Consider the following 17277-nt stretch of genomic DNA (forward strand, 5'->3'; position numbering starts at 1 on the left):
ATCACGACTGGCGAATTTTCCAAACCATCCCTTTCCCGGACAAATATTAAACATTATCTGGAGAATACTAAGACATGCTGGTACTTTTAAAAAACATCAACTAATTTTGCTTTTACCTACCTGCTTCACCCACAAAGACTTCCACTGGTGTGCTGGTAGGGCTCTCACCAATTACATTATATGCTGTCATTAGCACCTCATATCTCTTGTATTTCTTCAACTCTGAAAAAGTAAAATACTGTATTATATATAATTATTTATACTATATTACAGGTATTTTTTAGAGTCCATCATCCCATTATCACCACAATTCTCTCTCATGAAACACAGCATTAGAACAGCACAATAGTACAATGTCTACTTCCATCCTTCCTTAATTCACACATCACAATTTGCAGAATCATGAAAGATCTTTGTGATGAAAAGGCAGGATTTGCCAGTGTTTTCCCATGGTGTTGCTGCAGTAGGAGGAATCATTCCTGATGGGTAACCAGCTAGACGAACATCTCTAGGTCATTCTTAACGACAGAAAAAGGCAGGACTTTGCTTTGACTGTTCAACATGTGGGCTCCTTTTGATCTCTACTGGTAGGAAGGAACACGGCTTCAAGCCTTTGCCTAATCCTAGGGATTTTCATCCAGGGAGTCATTTAGCAACTGCACTGCTCAAGAACATCGCTGCAGAAGAAGATCTGTGGTGGGGAATCTGGAGTCCCACTGGGAGTAAACTCAAGGATGTCTTTCTCCTTCAACGCGACCACAGCCTGAACATAAATCACAAAGACAAAGGAGAATTTGAAGTCTGGACTCCATTTGGCCACTAGGCAACCAATTTCTTTGCTGACATATAGAAACTGCTCTGACAGATGAGGTAGGAGAGCGAGAGCAGTAGGAACGAAAACTAGAAACCCCAGTGGTGCGAGGGTAATCATTAGATGCAAACGAGGTTGAGTAGAACCATGTCAACGTCATTAGGGGAAGCAGCGCCTGAGCAGTTTCAGATTTTGCATTTTCAAGATGAAAGAATCAATCCTAACAGAAATATTTATCATCTAAAATATTTAACGTTGAAATTAGAGTAAGAGAGCAATCAATAATATAAATTGCCCTATTCAAATGAGCATTGAATTGATTAAGACGTGCATGGCCAGGGGTCTAAATTTCTCCCACTGCCAATAATTTTCTTTGCTATCTATGAATCACATGGTACCCTTAATTCTGTGGCTGACAGTATGTCATTGGTTTGGTAAGGTTCAATAAACCTAATCATACAGGTTCATCTAATTTCAGTTTCACAGGAGTGTTTACAAGAGTTGTGCTCCTCTACCTGGCTCAGACTCCAGCATCATCCCCCGCTCTCAGGCGTTCTGTAAATGAGATCTGATACATCACTAACTTTTTGATGTGATACCACTAAATTCAGATGGACTGCAAAATATGCAGCGAGCAAATCAGCAATAGTGATGCTCAGTCCGTAAACAAACAAATATAGTAAGATATATAGGCTGTAGTACTGGGCAGCTCGTACAGAGAAGCTTTAACCACTGCCATGAAAAGCCACAAGGGAGATTTTCGTGTTAAACTGGATGTGGAAGAAAATGGAACACATGAGAGTTCATGCATGTGAGTTTCAGTGGGGACAGGGCTTCATTTTTTTTTTAGCCCATCACAATCTGTGACTCAAAAGCCTTGGGCAAAACCTATCTAGTGAACCATCATCACCACAAAGCAACTTGCCTTTTAACTCTGTCGAATGCTATTTTATTCATTTCCAATTGAAAACACCTCTGGAGATGCACATAAATTCATCGGGCCCTCTCTAGACTGGCCTCCTACTCCATGGAACGCCTGAGCATCGCAGTGCTCGAATCATAGGACTAATGATGTGATACAGCTAAACTCAGATGGACTGCAAAATATGTAGCAAGCAAATCAAAATTCATTTAGCATCAGCAATACTGGGTTGTTATAGTCAATAATGTTTTACCTTCCCAGCAGCCACATTTTTACAACAGCTACCTACTTGCATCATCAATGTCTCCTGATGTAGGGAAAGCAAAGGTTTAAAGAAATAGAAACTCGAGAAAGCAGAATCATTAATCTGTGTTGATTTCTGCTAGATCCACTGAGGAGGACCATAGGAGTTTGCCTATAGTGTATTTTGAGCCATTACGAAGAGTCTCATCTAAAGGCAATGTGCACTTACGTGTTAATTCATACGTCGTTAATGCAGAGCTGCTGTTCACTGTCTTGAAGCTGCTTTGGGCTATTCAGGGTAAGCAAAGCAGAAAGCTTGTTACAGTGCAAGGAAATAGTTATTGCAAATGATGTACAGCAGAGACAGAGGCAAATGATGCAGCACACACACACACAGTTTGAGCTTCAGGACTATACCTTGAAGGGCAATAAAATCACATCACTCTCTTGTAACACATCAAAAGCATCTCACCCACATGGGGCTATTTCATTTCCTCCTCAAAGAGAGAATCTCACAAATATACAACACAGAAATGTTCTGACTCCTAGATTAAATAGAACAAATCAGTAAAACCGAAACAATTTCTAGGGGGAAAACTCTTAACACTGTATTACATCCTTATTTCTCAACGTGCAAAATCCAAAACCTGAAGAGCTGCAGGGTAAAGATCTGGAACAGGGGCCACAGAAAGCGAGCACTTACAATAGGACACGACCCGGTTTTTTAAGCGTGTGTTCGATTTCCCACAGTTTCACTTATAGAATTCAATCTTCGTGCTGTGAGCGGATTGTAATAATATGCAAAGCTGAGCAAAACCGCAGGTCAGTGAGGAACAGAGGTGCACTAAGGTGAGAATTGTCATATTATGAGGAGAAAGAGGGAAATTTCTCTTAAAATACACTTGTCTCCACCCCTTTCTATCTCTCTTGATTCCCTGGAGAGGTTCAGCACATTATTTTCTACTCTACAGCTATTGGGAACATAGCTGCAGGGCTGGCCAAGAAGAGGGGAGAGAAGAAACCAGTAGGTTTTAGAGGCTCCCTGGCTTGTGAGACCAGAGAGCATCCAAAGTCATTATTTCATGATAATATACATAGTCAGTCATTCAGCTTTTGTCTGGAAAAAGCCTGCTTATGCATACCTACACCTACAGGAGCTTTACATCTCTACTCTGTCCTGGTTAAAACTCTGTATGGTTTGAGAAGTCTCATTCAGCACTGACCACAGAAGTAAGGTCAGAATTAGGTGCTTACATTATATGGAAATCATTCACTTTTTATGCAGCCCCGCAAAAATCACTCTTGCTTTTGTAGAAACCACTTGTATGGGTTCGGGGAAACAGGGAAGATAATGCAAGGTATTAAAATAGTCTCACTCAACCCCATTCTGCTGCTCTTAGAGTATTATCTTATTCTGAATATTCCACTGACATCAAACAGGACAAAAGCTGGTCCCTCCATGAGCATCTCTCATTGCTGGACCATATCTGTCAGGCTATAGAGTGCTCACATCTTTGCTTCTCATCATCTTGTTCTGCCTGTTCTTCCCTCTGATTTCCTTTCTAGCCTTTGTCTAAAAATCCTTTTAATTTTTCTATTGTTCCTCTCCCCCGTCACCTTCGTTCTATGTGAACCAAAACTCCCAGCGACTAACATGGCAAGCATGCACCTCACAATTCTTGCTCATTTTTGCTATTTTCTTCCAAAATAGGGACAACCACTTTGAAATATGAAAAAATTCTATTTCAAATTTCCCCTCAGCTGTTTTCTTACACTGCAAAAAGAAAAACAAAATGTCAATTACAACAACTACTAAAAATTAGCAAGAAAGAAAAAGGTTCCCAGCCGAGGAAAATGAAGTCCCTGTCTTTTATTTTTCTGATGGCAGAATAATGTATATCAGGGTAATCATGAAATGGAGGTCGCAGAAAGCAAGAAATCAGAAGGCACACGGGGGACAGAGCATCAATTCGAGCACAGATTAGAGTGCACCATCACAAGCGATGCTGATCAGAGTTATTAGCATTTTTCAGCATCTTCACCCTGATTGTGTAAAAGCTAAATTATCTCCAGCACTCTTAGACACAATTGTGCGTTATTTCCATGGGGCAAGAGGGCACACAGTGTCTGGTATAACGACAGACTTCTATTCTGGGATATCACAGGCTCCAAAAGACAGGCTTACGTGTGAGCTCTGCTCTTAAAGCCGAAGGGTTCTGGATGGTTTTTGATTCTTTTCCAGATCCAGTGTCGTAATCCAGCTCCCGATAGTAGATGCGGTATCCCAACAGCAAGCCGTTCAGACTCTCCGTTTTGGGCGGCTGAAAAACATTCACATGAAGAACAGGCTTGTTAAGATGGGCATTGCGACAAATATCCGTCACCATAGGTGACAGGTGACACCGGCCCTGTGCGAGGGGACGCAGCGCTTTCGGGTGAAAACTGCCATTAATCATATACAGGGTCAAAGGCCGCGTAATTTGAAAAAACACAAGTTAAAGGCAACTTTGATGACTTCACTGCGGCAATTACAAAAGGCTCTTTGAACTACTAAGAACTCAGCTCCTTTCCATCTTGGTCCACAAAAACTTGTGTGCGATAAAGATTATAAATAAATGTGTCCCTGAAAATGCACGTTGCTGGCTACCAAGAGTGGAACAGCAAGCCAGTATTTCACTTTGAGATGGAGAGAAAGAAATCATCTTGGCAAAGACAGAATTCCTTTAGCGGCTGTTTCCCTTGGGGATTGTTCATAGAACGTTCTTCATTTGGCATGATTTTACTGAAAGGCCGATGTGAAAATAACATCGGTGTATTCTGGCTTTAATTTGAAAGATGAAAATAGGTCTAACAGCTCACAGAGGCATTTGGAGAGGAGGCATGGTATGATGGATTCTGGTGTGTTGCATCTGTCCAGTCCCGCAGGCAAACCCAGGCCTCAGCGGTATGTATGGCCATTGCCTGGCTCAAACACAAGGTTTCTTTCTTCTCCAACATGCTGGAAGATGCTCAAAGACATAATATCTCAGCAAGGATTCTTCAGCAGCCCCTCACGACTTCCTTCAGACACAGATATACAGCCAGTAGCCAAATGAAAAGGAGATTTTTGGCTGAACGGTTCGCTTAAATAAAGACAAGCAAAGGCATTCTTCATGTTCAGGAAAAAAATCGCTTTCATGAGTCTAATAAAGGCTGAGAACTGCAGAGAAGAAAAGATGCCCTGAGCCACTTACCTTCTAAAGATTCTTGTACTGAAATTTAAGGGGCTGAAAGTATAAATGAAAAGGATTTTAATGATGATCTCGCCTTTAATCCAGCGAGATCCCTAGCAGTCTTGAGACCTTCACTAAGGAAAACCTTCTGTCCATTGTGGAAAAATTAACCGCTGGTGTGAAACGCCGTCACTATAGAAGGTAATACCATATGTAATTTTAATGAAGGAAGTAAGAATGCTTTTACAGGAAAGGAGAAAGATATTTGCTAATAACCTAACATTCTGCATCCAGAAATGACAAGAATTTTCCATTATTTCATGATGATGGTAAGAGAACAGAGAGGGCTGTCCTGTCTCAGTACAAAGGACTTTGCTTTGGGCGAGGGCTGAGGAATGAAGTGGAAAGATTGCGGTTTATGGAAACCAAAACAGAAAAATCACATGAACCAGAGCACAGGAAAGCTACACAGCTACCAGGAAAAGGAGCAGAAACTGCTCCTGCAAGAAGCCACTGCCTTCTGCAGTTGTCCTGCCCAATCCAAATAGTCCCAAGATATCGCTGTACTTGCTCTGCATGGCTGGAGAACCTCATCCATCATTGTTTCATGCTCATTATTGTCTTCCATCCCTTGGAGAAGCTCTGACCGCCTTTCACTCTCATTTAGCACCCGCATTTCAGAATGATCTGGGACCACGGGGCTGTGAGGGATCTCAGGAATCACAGCACTAGGCCCTCAGGACTGCAGAAAATCAGCTGCTTCGGGTTCTCTTCACAAACAGAGCAACCTCCGCCAGACAACAACCTGATTTTTCCGCTTCCCAATATTCCTATTGGAAAGCTGCTTCAAACCTCCCTACCTGGAGAGTTAGAAACCTTCATTTAATTTCTAATCTAAATAATTCATAGCTAGCTTATAACCATTTGCTCCTGTGCTAACATTGCCTTTTGGGTTAAATTGTTCTCCCTACGGGGTGCTTACGCCCGTGTTGTATTTTAAAAAGGGCAATCATGCTCCTTCTCAGGCTCCATTTTACACGGCAAATACATCAACCTCTTGTACAATCGTCTTTCCTGGTCTCGGACTGAGCCTCTTGTTCAAGGGACTGAGCAAACAGACTAAACAAAGCAACAGGGCCACCTCTTTACAAGGTTGTTTGTGGCCCAGCTGAAATGTTCTCCTCCACAACGTGGATGAGAGATGGTTTAATGGCAATTTCTGGTATATCTATCATGAGCTTTTTGCCTTTTTTTCCGATCTGCTGACTGTCCCTTTCTGTTTTCTGTATTATAGTGAAGTTGCTTTAGCTCTGATGGTGCCCAAGTAGGGAAGGAATCACCAGGCAAAGCATGAGAACAGGGTCCCACCAAGATATTAACACCTCTTGAGTGCATCATCGCCAAGCAGGAGAGAGGTAACAAGAAAGCAAAGTCTGTCCAGCACGGAAATAAACTTCACACAGCGAAAAAATAATACTGTGAGCATCACATGGATTTGTATTTCAGTTCGTTACTACCTAGAAGGAAGATGTCAGTGTCTTTTCCCGTTTTAACTATTAATAACTTTATTTTTAACTAAAAAAAACCAGTTGAGATGGAATATCCTACAGAATCTTGAAAGGAAAACACTGCCAAAGCTAAGAAAAGAGAGTATCGCTCTCTGCTCTGCCATGTAACAGCCTAATATTTAATTAAGATAAAGCTTAATTCCTCATTCTGGTACAAAACTGATCTGTCGATAGGAAACATTGTGCTCTTACGCTTTCATGTGATTCTCCACTTTTTCTTTCCTTTAAATTTAGGACAGGAAAGCTCAGAAAATAAATGGCTTGAAAACTGTCTTTCCCTTTGCCATGGAAATGATGATTCTCTCCTGAAAAGGGTACTCTGCTAAAAGGTCAGGTCTTCCCCTTCCTATCTGTCTCTCACGGACAAAACTCCGCTTTTGATGTAATGGATTATTTAGAATTTTGTAGGAAGGCCTGAGGGATATGCTGAAATAGGTAAAATGATGATGAGTGGCAGCCCGGAACGTTGTACAGAAGCAAGAGGAACATTTTTGTGCTGTTTAAAAATGAAAAAAAAAAAAGACAGACTAAAATGTAAGTAAAATGTAAGTTTGAATAATTGTTATCTCTAAGGTAGAGGCAGAACAGCGCATGATCCCGATGTTAACTTAACATCGTCTAGAACATTTGAAGTAACCTTGCATTATTGATACAACAGACCTCAATGGAAATGACTTCTTTTCTTCCTACTTTAAATTTAAAAATAATGGACTGATTGGACCAAGCAGCTGAAAGCACAGATAGTGCATCTAGAGTTTGTTTTGTGAATTATTAACACGGCTCAAAGTTAAAAATTTAGCTTTGCTTGGAAATCCACTCTCCCATTTAGCGTGACTGCTGTTTTCGGTTTACATTGTTTCTTAGACACCGCCGTGAAACTTCCTCTTAATTGGAGGCTATTGTGGGACTTGAAGATTTTTGTTTATTTGAAAAATATAGTACGGCTGAATTACCAGGACCTATTAATATACATGTGGTAATGACATATAATCGCCCACAACTCCCTTGAGATGGCTTTGGCACAACAACCCCATTTCATTTTCATGAAATAAAAAGCATCCAATTACCTAAACAACCACCTATTTCACATTAACTACACACCAATAATCAGTCAGTTGGGGAATGCTTATTTCCGCGGTACATCATGCCTCACATCCTCTTTGTATACCCTTTTCTCTTCACTGCGGGTTTTATTTGTAGGCGGGGCGGTAGATTTACACCTCTCCATAATTCCTTTGGTAAAACTGTTCAACATGTCTTCTGTTTGTTCACCATGCTGTAAGCAATGATGTTATTCAGCATTATGCTGCGTGAACTTGGGCCAGCAACACAGCAGTACAGCCAGACATATTTTTAAAATGCTGCTGCAGAGCAATAAACAGACCCTCATACATATATATATATTTATTTTTTTTCCAAAAATGCAAGGAGCCCCATCTGTACTGTAAAGGCATATGTACATTTTTCACTGTAATGCAATCTGTCCAAAGTTATCCTTATAATGTGTGCGCGACGCTGTCTCGGGAGCAGGGTGGGCAGAGGCTTTCCAGGATAGGTTATGGATAACGTGCAGTACCCCACTGGGTTCCCTCTGTTAATGCTCACTCTGCAAAAAGAAGCCTCAGGCACTGGGTCACAAAATGTTCCAGCATCTCCCAGGAGGCCGGTACTGAAAGATAAAGGAATGCCTATATAAAATGCAGACTTGGCACAAATACTTTCACATCCAACTCAGAGACATCACGGAGAGCTCAAAATTCCTTTCTGTTCTCTGAAGAAATCTCAATTTTTAGCCCTCGCAGAGCCAAAGGGGCATGTGGAGCTCCTCAAAGGTATGAGCAGGATCTCAGGCACAGCATAAGCTTCTGATTATTCGAGGTGCTGCAGGACACAGTGTGCGATGTGAATGAAAGCGAGCTTTTGATTACCTGAACTTTACCAGGTCTGCACTCCATTGAATATTTTCTATGTAAAGATGTACATCTGTTGATATCAATACAAGGAGAACCTGTACAAGTAGTGATCTTGGGCATGGCTACAGAAACTCCTTTACCTTCTAAGTTTTCTCTCATGGGGCACAAAGTAAAAGCAACGGCCAGAAATTTCCATCCGTTACCACAATATATGCCTAGATCAGGAAAACAAGAAAATAGTTGCAGTTCTTCAACTTTTATACAATACTTCCAGCCCAGGAGAACGTCCCTTGCAACGTCAACAAGTCAAAGCAATCAAAAACTTGTTTGAGAAACATCAACATCTTGCATTTTACCTACCTGCCACTGCACAAGGACAGATGAAGTGGTGTGGGGAGTCACCAACACAGAACTGGGGGGTTCTCCTGGAACTAAACAAGAACAAAAATATAACCAAAGCAGTTATAGCAACAGGGTGGAAAATCGGCAGGTTCTCTTCATCAGATTCTCTTTCTTCACTGCCGAAGAACGTCTTCTATCCCAGCTGCTGCACGGTGGGTCTCAAATGCAATGTGGTGGATATGAATATTGCAATGTGGTGGATATGAATATTGCAATCTGGGCACAAGCCAATCGCTTCTCCTACACCCCTTGCTCTACCTGTGGCCTTGGCAACTCGAAGAGGAATAAGGGAAAAGCCGAGGGCATAAATGTGGAGGACGATGCAGCACGCCAGGCACTCATAACAACTGGATATAGGTTTGAAAGGAAATTAATCCAGCATTAAACCAGTGCAAACCTCTCCCAACTTTTCCATGGTATTTTTGCCACAGCTGGGGCAAGCTCACCTTGCTTTTTGGAGCCTGTGTCACATAGTCACAGATTATTTCAGTTAGGACAGCTTGATTTACCATGGGTTAACCCATTCCCTTGTGCCCATGGCCTTCTAGCACGTACACACACAGGTTATAGCAGCTCAAATACGAGGAAGCGAAGGCTTATCAGGAGCTGACAGCCCTCCACAGCGCAATGCTCTGGTGGCAGCACCAGGTTTGCTCAGCAGAATAAATGTTCACTTTGTTAAGGAGTTGAGAAGCTTCTGCAGCGTCTCCCTGCTGTATTGTGAGGAGGCCAAGCACAAGTCTGGATTCACTGTCGCCAAACTCAAAGAGGACAGGAAATAAAACTTTAAATTCCGAAACAGCGAGGCAGTGGTGTCGCGTTAGTACCAGTTACAGCCTGCACCGGTACAGCAGCCGCTGCTCAGGAAGACGGAGAGTCAGGATGTCTCTAAAAGGCTGCTAGGCAGATTATTCAAGTATTACATAGGTTCTTGTTTAACACAGAATACTCCTGAGCTCTGTCTTCTCTTTTTCTGATGTCAAGATCACATTCATTAAACGTTCCTTTGCAAAATAATTTCCTACTTTTATATTTCAATGTCATATTTAACTAGCCATTCCTTGAGCTGTATGCAACACTGGCTAATTCCTAGTACCCTATATACAGAATCATATATGTATATACATATATATCTCAGTATGACCACATTTCCCAGGCTAAGGATAAACACTGTTGCTCTTTTAAACTCTGCAGAGTTCTTTTCTCCATTCAAGACATCAGAGCTACTTCTGCATTCAGGCATCGACTTTATACAATCAAGGAATTAGAAGCTGATCTCTAAGGCTAAAAATAAAAGCCTTGTCAATGTCATTCACAGTTTATTAGCCCTGATCTGCAGGATTAAATGTTCATGTATCCAGGAGCTTCATACTCTTTCTTACTTACACCTCAACAATTTTGCCATATTGCAGATGTGGATTGTGAGTGAAAACAATTGGAGAAACTTCTTCAAATGTATGCACAGTTCTACATTTATTTTTAATGATCTCTTGTAAATTATTCAATTTCTGCAAAGATAATGGTTAGTGCAGAGTTTGGAAGCCAATCAAACAGAGTTTAATTCCATCTTGAGACTCCTGAAAGTATGATTCATTATCAGAGGGCACCGCAGGACACTTAAGGCTGCCTGTTATTAATTCAGCCACATCTCATTACTACCTGTATCAATCTCCTATGAACAAAACTGCATTGGCTGTTGAATTTTCACACCACATTCCCAGTGGAGAACACCTTGCATCAGCTCCAGCAAACCCAGAAGCACTGGGAAGCGCCTATTGATGGTGGTGCCCCCGCCGTGCTGCTTCTTGCTTACCGTCCTGCAGAGTTGTCACTGCCTCCGTCTCCGCACTGAAGTCACTGTCCCCAATGTCGTTGGTTGCTTTCACTCGCAGTTTGTAAGAGGTGAACGGGTTCAAGCTGTGGAATGTAAAGAAGTAAGGCTGAGGGATGGAAGTGTCCCCACACCATCACATCTTGCCTCAGAACAAGTCTCTACAGAGAACCTGCCCTTTGGCAACCAAAGTCCTGCAGCAGTTTGTCTCTTCTCCACATCATCTTTTCTTCACAGGCTCCCCCAGCTTCCTCATGGCATGGGGGTGTTTGCACCATTGCTGCCATCAGCATCTTCTCAGGTTTGCACTGGCCTGAGCTCCTGAAAACACGCACGGATTCACAGCTGAGCAGGGCTCCAGGAAACAGCCTCTAAGTTGCAGTTTACGGAGCAGCCTACGACTGGAGCTGGTTGGAGAGGACAAGATGTGCTGCCAAGTCTTGTAAAGTTACGCAAAACCTGGCTTTCCAGGTGCTTTGCCTGAGAAAACCTCCAAGCAGATCCGTGGGCCAGCTCAGCCTCAGTGCACAGATGGGGATGATGGGTAGAGAAGAGGCAGGTAACGTGTTCAGGGCCAGCGGGTGCCCAGCAGGCACTGGAATCCACATCACCAGCCTTCTGACTAATCCCCTAGACCATCGCATTTGAACAGTGTGTTTTATTCCTACTGAATTTCAAATTAATGCTATTACCTGGATTATTTAATAACGACAGTAACAACAGGTTCCGTGCAGCTCTTTTATCTAGGCAGAGCTTTAAGATATGCAAAGAGTGATTTCCAGCTGACATAACCTTCACAAAGATTCTTCTGTCTTGGCTTGGCAGGGGAAGGTGTGGGGGAGGCTGCCTTGTGAGTCACAGACAGAGGCTGGAAATGCAGAGCTATAAGTTACAGGGGATTTAGCTAATTAATTAGTAGTGTCTAGCCATCAGCTGGCAGATGTAACACTGACTACAAACCCAAGTAAAGTTACTTGTAAGGAATGATTAAACATCAAGGGATAATGCATTCGGATGGGCAGCACTCTCACATCACACATGTGCTGCTCCTCTGGACTTCCACAAGCAAAAGCTTTTAGGAAGGGGGAGAAGAGATCTTTCAGTAGTGCCACCCTATTAGGGCACCGTTACTCACCCACAACTTGAATAATTTGAATAATCTTTCTTGATCTTTTGTTTTCAGTAATGCTAATGTCAAGTCTAAATGACATAGTTGGTTGTACAGGTTTTGACTAGAAAGATACTGGGTATAATTCAGGGTGGGTATAAAACCTCCAAGGTCAGTGAATTTGGTCTATATTTGTATCTATAACTGTCAAGTTTTCTTTTTCATGCACAGTTAGATGAAAGGATAGCAATATAGCTGTATCTTCTGGCACACGACCGGTGAGCTGCCATATACCATAGCCAGCGATGTTTTTATAACAGACCTGAAAAATGTGTCTGAGTGCTCTGGACACCTGATTCTCCAAAAGCTCACAGCCTTTTAGAAATAATCCGATTTGTACTAGTTGGTCAATAGAGGAAATAGACAGCAAAACAAGTACTTTCTCATAGACATTCAATTGCTTTCACAGCTGTTACAAGGACTTTAATTACAACAGCATCGCTGAGGTTATAATGAAGTCTGAACGAAGTTTAAACATTCTGATGATATCTATAAACTTCGGTATGGAAAACACAGATAAAAATAGTCCCCATTTCATCTGGAAAAGCTTATATAGAGATAATTGCAATGCAGTACTGAGAATGGATTTTAACATCAGCCACCACAGAAAGGATTTTTAACTAGTTGTATTTTACAGACTATTATGTAGCTACATATGGTTTAGCCCATGTAGTATTACCTACCACACTGAGCTTTCAGGAAGGGCTTCAAAAACATACGTTGCAATCCAACTTTAACTAGATTCGTTGCATGACCTTCAGCAAATCTCTTAACTGCTGTTCAAAACAGCATCTCTAAAATGAGAGCAGTGACTCTCACTTAACCTCTCTACCCCAAAAAGACTGAGATGCTTGCTTTTGTTACCTAACTTTGGAAGTGGAAAGTGTGGGAATTTCTAAGCTAGCCCGGGATCATATGGTACCTTTCAATAACGCACGATGTTGCCTCGTGGCTGATGGAAGAGGAGTAGGTTTGCCAGTCTCCGTTTGGCAGTTCTCGCACTTGCACTGTGAAATACCGTATTGGTGAAGATCCATCACTTCCAGGGACCCACTTCAACAGCAGACTCCGTGACGACACATCACTCTGGGGGGTCATCAGCTGCCTGGGAGGTGCTGGTCTTTCTGCAACGAAACCATCATTTGAGAGGACATTCAAGTTAACATAAAACGTGACAGCCCAATTGGACTTTCATAGTGGTGGTGCCACAGGAGACTGAACACTTTGCCCCATGAGGTTCACAAGCCACCCAATTCCTTAATCTACTGCAAAGAGCAGCAGTAAAACTGGTTCTTATCTCCCTGGCACAGAAGGTCACCACTGAATAACCACTTTCTTACAACAGGCCTCAGATTTCAGGGCATTTTAGCCTGGCAGGTTAAGGAAGAATCGTTAGGATCAGTAGCCAAGCAAACCAAGAAAGTCTTCGATGAAACTCAACAGTACTTCCAGCTGCAATTGCTCTCTTGACAGATTTTGCCTGTAAACCTGTTCACTTTTGAACCCATGCTCACCCTATCGGTACCACAGGACTACGCTCTCCCCGTGCTACGTAGCATCCTCTGCCCCCAGCTGCTCCCCAGCTGAGGCATGAAGAAGAGGAAGGGATGAAGCTGGAACAGGCTGGTGTGAGCAGAGTCCAAGAGCACAACTTACAGTCGATGATGAATTCCAGCACCAGTTTTCTCTGGCAAGGACCCAAGAACCATCAGCAGCTCCTGCTGCTGCTGCCTCCAAATCCCAGCCCAGAGATAGCACAGAGCTGGGGCTTGAGCTCCACTGCACTTCACTTCCAGACCTTCCCAGTTCTTCCCTTCACACTCAATAACCTTGAACCTGCAAAGTCAAACCAGCCAGAGCCGATGCTGAGGGAGATCTCTCCAGAGTAATTAACCGTACACCTTTTAGATGAGGCAGGGAATGGTAATGCCGGTGTAAGCATGCCAATCCCCAACCGTTTCAATATAGATCTCCTTTCCCGTCACCGCGTCTCCGCACATCATCGATTTCAATAGAGAAACTCTATAGAGTGAGGAATAATTGTTTAATTGTTTATCATGAAGATTATTGATTCTGATTAAAATGTGTGGCATGTAATAAAGCAGAAATTGATTGGAGACACCGCAGTGACTTGCTTTTGAGAAGCAATTCAATTCAACTTCATCAGCACTTGTTTCCATAAACACACCTCCGCCTGCCCGATTCCTCACAGTTCTGTATGGCGAACACTTCATTTCCCTGCCATTCCCTAAAACCATTTCCTATATGTTTTGGCATTTCTCTACAGCAGGCTCTTGCTGACATCAGTGCCCAAAGATTTGTAAGCTATTAGCTGGAGGAAGCCCTTGGTGCCAGCAGCATGCGAGCAGGAGTACAATGCAAAAGGTCAATGCCTTACACTGACAGGCTGAGACAGGTATTCAGGGTTATTCTATCAGGGGAAGCGAGTGTCGTGCAGAGATTTAATACTCTCTGCTGATAAGCTTTCACCAGCTTGCAGTTTTGGGCAGGTCAGATCTTGCACTCAGTCTCCTGTGATTGGGTTTCCTTCTGCTGCTAATGGGAGATCTTAAAATCTCCTGTATTGCAAGGTATACTTCCTGACTGTTTGTACAAAACCATTAGTATGAAGAGTTTATTTATGTGGGTTTAGCCAAAAGCCCTTGTGGCCAGGAAGGCCAATGGTACCTGGGGTGGGTTAGAAGGGGGTGGTCAGTAGGTCAGAGAGGTTCTCCTGCCCCTCTGCTCTGCCCTGGGGAGACCACACCTGGAATATTGTGTCCAGTTGTGGCCCCTCAGCTCCAGAAGCACAGGGAACTGCTGGAGAGAGTCCAGCGCAGCCACCAAGATGCTGAAGGGAGTGGAGCATCTCCCGTGTGAGGAAAGGCTGAGGGAGCTGGGGCTCTGGAGCTGGAGAAGAGGAGACTGAGTGGGACTCATTCATGTTTACAGATATCTAAAGGGTGAGTGTCAGGAGGATGGAGCCAGGCTCTTCTCGGTGACAACCAGTGACAGGACAAGGGGCAATGGATTCAAACTGGAACACAGGAGGTTCCACTTAAAGATGAGAAGAAAATTCTTCCCGGTGAGGGTGTCAGAGCCTGGCCCAGGCTGCCCAGGGAGGTTGTGGAGTCTCCTTCTCTGCAGCCATTCAAACCCGCCTGGACACCTTCCTGTGGAACCTCAGCTGGGTGTTTCTGCTCCATGGGGGGATTGCACTGGGTGAGCTTTCCAGGGCCCTTCAACCCCTGACACTCTGGGATTCTGTGAAAAGCAAATGCTAAAGTGAGCTGTACGGGAATGTAAGGCCAGGCCACATAACTCAATGGACTACTTCTAATTTCTCACTGCATTTACATTTTCTGACTCAGTTCTGCCCTGTTCACTGGTGCTCACTATTCCAAAGGGTATCACACCACCACGTAGATTCAAAGAACCACCTCTGGAGAATACAGCTACAATATAACTTGGGATCTATAAATCACAGGTATCACTGTAAAATGTCATGTTGTATATTAGGATTATCCAAGGAATTTAAAAGGACAAGAGTGACTGATTTGGTTAATTTTCAGGGGAATTTTTGTGCCTGCCTACCTTAGTAACAAGGACTAAAGGGATATTAAATGCATTTTTTAGTAATGGAAATGAAATATCTTTTCACTCTAGAATATTCATTGCCAGGTATACAAGGCTCAGGTTTCTATGTTTTGGGTTTTTTTATTTACTTGTTAGCAGAATAGCTGCACTGGATACATTTCTTTATTATTGCCACATATCAATCTTGTTGATGCGAGATTACACATTCTTCTCTCCACACTTTACATATGGGATCACTTCATTTAACTCTCAGTGCCTTGGGGCTCGGCTCCATAACATGCATAGAGACACAGCAGAGCCATCCATCAAAAAGAGAAAGGGTTCGTTTTATACTCCGACTTGTCTATTCAGGATAACCCTAAAGCATTGATGGCAACAAGGGATCATTGTTCCTGCAGTGGAGCTGCGAGTTCTGCCTTGAGCTATTGCGCATCCAGCAACAGCTTGTGCACGGTCTGGGAAGCCTGAGAACATTTTAATGAAAAGTAGAGGCTCTGAGTTTCCAGCATTCACTTTATTGGGCATGGTGGGTTGTTTTGAAACTTCCACATGTTGGACCTCAGACTTCCAATTTGACAGCAGTCAGACAGGGGTGGAAGAAACGTTGAGCTGATAAATCTCTTTGATGGATGGTATCTTTAGCAGGGGCACTTTAAGTTTCCTAATACAGCTCTAGAGGTTGGTTCTCTGAGGACTGTTGAGCACTGGGAAGGCTGCACACGACCTGGAGAGCTACACCGGGGGGATTTCAACATCAACCAGACAGGCTAGATGTAGTTGAAATGCACCCCATCGGTTGAACATCAGGCCAGTGTTCTCTCTTAGAAGTGTCACAGGAAAATAACAAAGACGACACTGTAGGCAAATAGTGTGGAAAATCCTTAAACTTGCACTAAATGATTTGCAAGGTGTAGAAAGGACTTAAAACAAGAGATTGTTTAGTAGGCACATTTTAAGAGCTAAAAGTAAATATAACTGGTTGTGTTATACTGTAAGACTTGGACAAGAGCCAAGACCAGGCACACAAGCGCAGGCAAAAGTGAAGGGCAAACAAGAGTTGAAAGATGTCTGTGGAGTTCTGCCCTAATTACCCAAAGTGCGCTTCTCCCTGAACTGTGATTTTTGTCCGTCACAGAAGCTGCACAGCTGTAACTTCTGAGAGAGAAGTTTTGCTAAAGATCAATATCCAGACAGCACAAGGGGTCAGAGTGACATGTGGCACAAAACCCAGGGATGCACAAAGGAGTGATGCTGATAAAGTTTTGACTTTGCCACCCCTAGAGAACAGATACATGCTTTGCAGTGGAACACGGCATACGGTGCAAGACCAGAGGAAAACCCACACTCCTGTTCTCTACCAAAATATTATTTTTAGCTCTGAATTAAAAAAAAAAACGAACAAAAAAACAACTTCATGCACAAGCTGAAGTATAACCTAACTGGCAGCTCCAGAGATCTGTTCTAAGACTGGAGAATTCAGCAGTTACTTGAGCCAAAGCATTACAAACAAGCAATGATGCAGAGCAGATTCTGTAACACCTTATATGTCTTTCACATTTAGATACCTTTGGTATCTAAGCATTTGGTTTTATTTATATGCCTGTAACTCC

The 17277-nt window shown here is 42.9% G+C and overlaps 1 protein-coding gene across 6 annotated transcripts in view; it reads right to left on the bottom strand.

Annotated features, from left to right (window-relative positions):
• Positions 1 to 17277, bottom strand: part of SDK1 (sidekick cell adhesion molecule 1) — a 375917-nt gene that overhangs the window by 48456 nt on the left and 310184 nt on the right. For 5 of the 6 annotated variants that reach the window (XM_065850323.2, XM_071814947.1, XM_071814948.1 and 2 more), the window contains 6 exons: positions 12993 to 13194; positions 10885 to 10988; positions 9030 to 9100; positions 4162 to 4297; positions 2206 to 2265; positions 121 to 222 (listed from right to left, as the gene is read on the bottom strand). In XM_065850323.2, coding sequence (XP_065706395.2) covers positions 121 to 222; positions 2206 to 2265; positions 4162 to 4297; positions 9030 to 9100; positions 10885 to 10988; positions 12993 to 13194 — 675 coding nt within the window. The remainder of the gene's footprint in view (positions 1 to 120; positions 223 to 2205; positions 2266 to 4161; positions 4298 to 9029; positions 9101 to 10884; positions 10989 to 12992; positions 13195 to 17277) is intronic. The other variant, XM_071814949.1, reaches the window with a different exon arrangement.

Source organism: Patagioenas fasciata, chromosome 15 (assembly GCF_037038585.1).
Source record: "Patagioenas fasciata isolate bPatFas1 chromosome 15, bPatFas1.hap1, whole genome shotgun sequence".
In the NCBI taxonomy this organism is placed as follows: Eukaryota; Metazoa; Chordata; class Aves; order Columbiformes; family Columbidae; genus Patagioenas; species Patagioenas fasciata.